The following is a 6949-nucleotide window of genomic DNA, read 5'->3' on the forward strand; positions in this document are numbered from 1 at the left end:
GAGTAACCATTATAATTAGTAGGTCTCATCAATTTGAGCGTAATTGAAGCATCTCAATTATACTTTCCAATTCTTAGAGGGAGGGTGAGTAATTACACCCTAATCCAATTTTTAAAAAAATATATTTTTATACGGGTTATAATTATATTAGAAGATGGCATGTATATGTTTGATGGTTATAAAAAATTATGTATATCCTAAATATATTATAAAAATTTTTTTTTTATAGTTCATTTATATTATTTAATCCTAAAAATTGGCTAAATTTTATTTACTTATAAAAGTTATTGGTTCGAAGCATTATCGGAGTTTACCTATCAACATACATAAATTTCAAATATTTCGTATTATATAATATTCAGGTCAGAACCAATTAAATTCATACATACTATCCCTTATTCAAGCCTTCGAGACCCAAAATACGCATTAAAAACAAGTCGGGACTAATTTGAAAACTCAAGGAATTTTTCGAAAAAATATTAAAAATTTTCAAAAGTGTAGCGTTCATTCTACATGTAAATAAATAGTAATAAAAAGATTTAAAAAAACATATTTATTATTACGCTAAGAATCAAGATAAATATTTTAAAATTCAAAAAATTAGATATTAAAAATAATCAAATTAAAATATAAAATTATATCATAAACTTCCATATAGTAACAAATTCTAATAGTAAAAATTTACTAAAACCACCCACATTTTAGAAAACCCGGGAGAATGGTTAGTGTATAACTTTTGCATTTAGAAAACTTCCAAAATTTCCTCTTTTCACATAGATAAATAAATACAGTTGAATCGAATCTACAAACTGAATTCAAATAATATCTTGTATTTGGCAATGCATAAGTTTATTATGATATATCATCAATAATTAATAAATATATTTATTATATTCTTTTTTCATATAACATCCAATGGCTCATTGACAATTTATAAATTTATGCACAAATATAAATTCATAAAGTTAACAACCACAATAACAAATTTACAAATTTACTCAACTATTTATTCTCGCACAAACCTTTCATTTATTTCTAATAATTTCCTTTACTATTGCTTTTTTTTATTTTCGCAAAAGTATAGGTTATTTTCAAAATACACATAATCACAAGAAGTCATGGTGGCTTTAATGCTTATTTTAATTTCTTTTTTACTTTAAACAAATAAATAAGGGCAATTTAGAAGGAAAAAAAAATGATTGCAGTAGCCACCATTCCAGCCTAGAGAATAGAAGCCTTTCAGCTAAACAACGAGCTAGAAGTAATTCATAAAGAATAAAATGAATAAATACAAATAAATAAGTCAAGGTTCATTTCCTTCAACTCCAACAAAACAAGCAATACTAAAGAATGTATTTGATGGAGAAATATAGTTATTGGTCAAGAGGCAGCCATTCTAGTTGTAGATAAATTTCTCCACATTCAACATTTTGGAGCTTGAGTGACACTTGCTGTTTCACCTTTCCATCAATGATGTTCACGATGCTGTCCTCTATAAGCGCATTATCCTGGGACTTTAGCCATTTCCCTATCTGCATATTTGAGAACATTTCCGGGTCCCCATATACCATTGCAGATGTTATCAATGGCTGTATATCGATCTCTGCTTCTCCCATGATGTCGTCTGCAGAGAATGTGTCATAATCGTATACTTGCTGCAATGTGGAATTTTTAACCTATTATAATTATGCATAAGATGGCAGCAATGCACATCATCTTTATCATAATACCGAGATTGAAGCCATGAACACGCTCATCCACATGCCTAATCATTATTAGGATATCAAACATACAGGAAGAGAGGCTGGAAAACATACATTTACTTAAAGCATGCAAAGCCAAATACATATGACACTATCCAAATCAGCCACATCACCATTACAGAACTTCATAAATAGGTAGAACCAAATTCTAAAATATTGCACGCATAGAAATGGTAATGGTCCTTTAAGAAATATTAAATTTTTTGCAACTACAAACTTTCTCCTTTTTTGTTTTTTGGGAAAACGACAACAAAGATACTTAGAAACTTATATTTGGAAGAAAACTACACTCACCAACTTCACGGGCCCAAAATTTGAGGAACGGACAGCATGAGTTCCTCATTCCAAACTGGATTCAGGTTGCTCTTTATTACAGCCGTCTGAATAGTCTAACAAGACCAAGTACCCAAAGTTGTGTCATTAGTAAAAGAAATAGCATCAATCAAAGTAACTAATCCTATTAACGAACACATAAATATGTCGAGCATATCCAAAAGGGACATGCTTGTAGCACCAATTAAAAGGAAGAAAAATATATAGATTACAACAAGAGCTTTAATAGAAAGAGGTATGAAGTCCAAATCACCATCCAACCCAATGGTAATAACAACTTCATCCACTTGCAGAACTGGTACTGATGTAATCTACAAGCATAGATGCCCATAAATCCATGTATGCACATACAGAGAGAAAGAGAGAGAAAGTATAACATAATTTGTAAAGGTCCACAACATGAGATTGTCACAAGACAGCAACAATTATAGCCTTGGCAGAATTTGTGTTTCAGTAATGAGTAAAAGCCAAAGATGTGAAGCAACTAACCTGCTTCCCAAGCGTCAAGACAACATAAGGATCACTTGTCAGCATATCCCGGATGGCTAAATTTATGCCTTTTACCACTTTGACCTTCAGTAACCCAATATATTCTACCACGGTTTCCTGTTACAACTCTTACGTCAAACAGGATTGAAGTTATAATTGACTTGATTTTTGTCAGTAAACAGTCACAACCTGCAACACTCAACACGGACCTTTTCCAGATTTTACTGGTAGACTTTTCCAAAATAGTAAACAAGAAGCACATAAAAATATGCACCTTCAATTATTATGGATCTCTACAAATAAACTGAATGCAAAATTAACCTATAAAGAGCATGCAATACAAACATCCCATGTTCAGCTCAAGTTATTTGACAAGTGACTATATTATCTCTTTACATCACTAGTAGCATGATCTTCCATATGGTTCCTGAGACAATGAAGCAGATTGGAGGAAACAAAGACCAAATGAATTTACCGGTTCCTTTGATGACTTTATACGGAAACTATCCAAAATCTTAGTAGAAAAGCTTGATTGAATAGAAGCAGAACTCTTTCTTGATGTGATCCGCAAGCTAGATTTCAAAAATTCTTGAAGTTCATACTTGGATCTACAAGAAGATTTGAAACAAGTAATTACTATGCAATCTAAACAAAGGTAATCTGTCAAATCTACTCTTTGCTTCCAGAAAAAAACACAGAGAGAGCAATTAATAAGTTGAATGGTTGATCATGGAAGTTTAAGCGCCGAGTTTCTATCTAAATCCAGTTAAAAAGAACATGAACAGAAAAAATAGGTTTAGAACACGATAGTATCCAAGAGAAATGACAAAGAAATGCTCAAGTTGAGAGATTCTGTATTGGTCTGAACTCTAACCTGATAAATCTGCTCCGCTCACCATGAGTACTATCTGGGCCAGGCTTTGAATAACCTTCAGGTATATAGGCCTCATAGATTGCATTAGCAGAGGAATTTCCTCCAACTTCAATCATGGCATCAATGTCTTCATCAGACCAGTCATCCAATTGCACAGATAAACCTGAAATCATCAGAAAGTTTTAAAAAAAAATAGAGTGATGAATAAAAGAAACACTATACAAACAACAAGACAAGGAAAATAAAATTTCGAAGTATCATATAATATTATGTAAGTGGAATTGCAAGCATGATATAGGCATCAATCACAAGAATCCAAAGTTAAAAGATTCTACACTAAAAACATAAACATGAGAAAGACTTCAGTTAAACATATGAAAGATTTAACCGGTATGTATTATTATCATAAAAACCAACCAATAAGTACAGTTCACAGATAAACGGTGTTGTGCCATGTATCAGCTCTGCAGGTCAATCTGTAGCATCCCGCAAGCTTTTAAGGAAACACAATAAAAAGAAAATAGAATTATTTTTAACATCTAAAAGAAATTGATCCTCAACATATTTTTATTGAACCAGATTTTTTTTTTTTTTTGAGGGGGGGAATTAAATTGTAATTTTTACGTTAGCAAAAATGCAATTTCACCATTTTAATAGCCTATATCTTTATAAATTTTAAAGGATTAAATCAAATTTTTATATTTTTAAGGGGGGCAAAGTACAATGTTACCTTTACTAATTTAAAATCTTAAAAATTTTAAAGGGCCTAAATGAAAAAAAATCATTTTAGGGGGCTGGGCACCTGTCACCCCTAGTTTCGCCCTTGAGACAGGGAAGCATTTCAGAAATATATGTGAATTAACACAAACATCCATTCTGGATCAATCAATAGTTATTTTAAACAGGCTAGCAGCTAGAATCATTAGTTCACATATTAATTGTTTAAATTTGTTTTCCTTATCTTTTAGTTATATCATTAAACATTTCATTTATCAATTGTGTAAAAACCACAGCTATACAGCTGGTTCTTTTGTCAAACTACACACCTATTACCCAATATTTTGATCTTCTAATGGTGTTGATTAATTTAATGATACTAAGATTCCATGCCAAAAATCAGATAAAGTGTTTCCTACGATTATTTATATAACATGTACACTGCAAAGAGCAAACATAAAATCTTTTATATATTCCCTAAAAGTCAAGGTTCCATGAATAAAAATAATTAAATGCTGCCTGAAGTACTTACCTTGGAGATGCGAGCACCAAGATTTCTGTGCACACCACAGCATTTCAAGCATATGAAGACGCCAATATTTGCTGATCTGATAATGCAATTGTCAAGTCTTTTATACAAATAAATACAAATGCTTGATATTACAGTGTTTTATGTGGTTAGGTTCTAAGTTTGCATAAATTCATACTTCAAAGGTGACACTCTATCGCCCTATACATAGGAATAGAAATGAATAGGGAAATCTAGATATGTTGTCTGTTAATACTTACGCCCACTTTGGATCCGGAGCACCACAGTCAGCACAAATGCGGTTATCAGTTTGATTCATTAAGTTCTTCAATCTTCCATTAGCTGCAGAGCAAGAGCACATTTTTCACAAAATTCAATAAATTAATGTATTAGAAAATCAACACATATAAGGAGGCAAAAATTATTGTCCAGGAAAAGGTATGCAAGTATGCTGATTATGGTTAAATTCACCAAACTGAAGTATCTCTAGCCTCTTGGACTGAATACAAAACCTAAAGTGAACTGTTTGGCATTTTATGTTTGATCATGGTGCAAAACCAGATTAAAAGTGTGTATTTCATGGCAAATCCATTGTCTTCAAGATTGGTTGAAACAAGGAGGAGAAAAGAAAAGAAATGAATGGCATGCAGGATGTGAACTCATCCCTTCATTCTCGAGCACCATGTTAAATATTAGGCATTTATATACACAAACTTTACATTTTGTAGAGAAGAAAAAAGCTGACAAATGAATTCTACAAAGACAAATCCAAAAGATTAGCTCTCTCTTTAACACAGGCGTTAAATTCTTTCCACCTTAATTTATTCAACTGAAATGCGCAGGCCAACTACGAAACAATGCTAAGACCTAATGCAATTACCTCGAGAAAAGTTTGAGCCTGTGCGCAAATGTCCTACTAATTAGAAATTGGGCATGTCATTTGGCAGAGTAGTAAATTTTATTAGAGAAATGATTCCCCACCTATATTTTCCCTCTTAAATTTTGCATGGATCTCTATCTGAAGGTCATTTCCAAATCATTGTATAGAACAGACTGACTATGAGCACCATTTATTGATGTTTAATATTAGCATACCTGAGGTAATCCTCTGAACTCGACTCATTGCTCTGTAACCAACCCACAATCATCCAACAAGCAGGCTTGAAAAATCTGACTAAACAGAAACCAATCAGTGTCAATACTTTTCTCTCTTCTTTTTCGTCTTCTTATTTCTCACTAAAGAGAATTGAAACACCATAATAACAACCACAACAATAAAAATGAAATCAATTATTTCAAACAAGGTGCTACAATCAAAAGCAGGAAACAGAGAATTGAAATTATGGAAATACTTCAAATGGAATATCCTGAAACAGCAATACAATAAAATATCTAGAAAAACAAAAGTTTTTAAAATCAAATATCAGCTAAAACTTGTAAAGTGTTAAAAGTCCAATAATACCAAAATCCCAAAGTTTGTTGATCATTACCAGCAGCAGCAAGGATACTATGAAAAAAGATAGCCAAAGCCAACCAACAATTGAAATTTCAAAATGAAATCAAAAGATCTAAAACAGGAGTTTGGAAATTTAGAAAACTGAAAAGTCTCAAGATACCCAAAGACAGACTGGCTAAGAGTGGGAGACAAAATGATATATAAAAAAACAGAATGAGAACGACAAGTTATCTTTCTTTTTCAATAAGAAATTTCATTCAAACAAGAAACGTACATCAGAAAAGTCGGCTCGACAAGCAAAATTGACAAAGTCGCCACGAAACGGCACAAACATATAAATTGCTTAGCCCGCAGATCAGACAACAACACGAACCACGTACAACGATAAGTTTTTACTTTTCTAAGCCAAAAGGTGATGACAAGTATGGAAGGAATCAAAGTTTATATGTTTAATAAATATAAGAATTATTCTTTTCTATATTCAATGAAGAAAGTTTTTATATTCAGTAAAGACGTTGATGAGAATAATTGACGAATCTTCCTTTTATTGATTCTTTAATGGAATCTACACTTATATTAAGCTTCCGTACTCCTAGACTCTAAAAACGGGCTCATTAATCTGGGTAACTTTAACTTTGGGCCAATAGGTTTTGAACTTCGACTCCAAATTAAAACCGTCAACTTTTTTCATCCAAACAATACTCAATTAAATATGAATTGTTGTAAGTAGATTCACATTTCACAAATGGATGTTGATATTACTTCCTGATTTCGTAATCTCTAAAGAA

The 6949-nt window shown here is 31.9% G+C and overlaps 1 protein-coding gene across 1 annotated transcript; it reads right to left on the minus strand.

Moving 5' to 3' along the window:
* Positions 1-1244: 1244 nt before the first annotated feature.
* Positions 1245-6658, minus strand: LOC107963748 (ADP-ribosylation factor GTPase-activating protein AGD12). Its single transcript, XM_041096389.1, is given in 10 exon segments — positions 1245-1655; positions 2058-2077; positions 2080-2152; positions 2586-2702; positions 3061-3193; positions 3460-3622; positions 4705-4784; positions 4966-5047; positions 5801-5875; positions 6436-6658. Coding segments are annotated over 9 exon segments (978 nt in total). The 5' UTR covers positions 5829-5875; positions 6436-6658; the 3' UTR covers positions 1245-1373.
* Between the last annotated feature and the right edge of the window lie 291 nt (positions 6659-6949).

The sequence above is a fragment of the Gossypium hirsutum genome, chromosome D06, assembly GCF_007990345.1.
Source record: "Gossypium hirsutum isolate 1008001.06 chromosome D06, Gossypium_hirsutum_v2.1, whole genome shotgun sequence".
In the NCBI taxonomy this organism is placed as follows: Eukaryota; Viridiplantae; Streptophyta; class Magnoliopsida; order Malvales; family Malvaceae; genus Gossypium; species Gossypium hirsutum.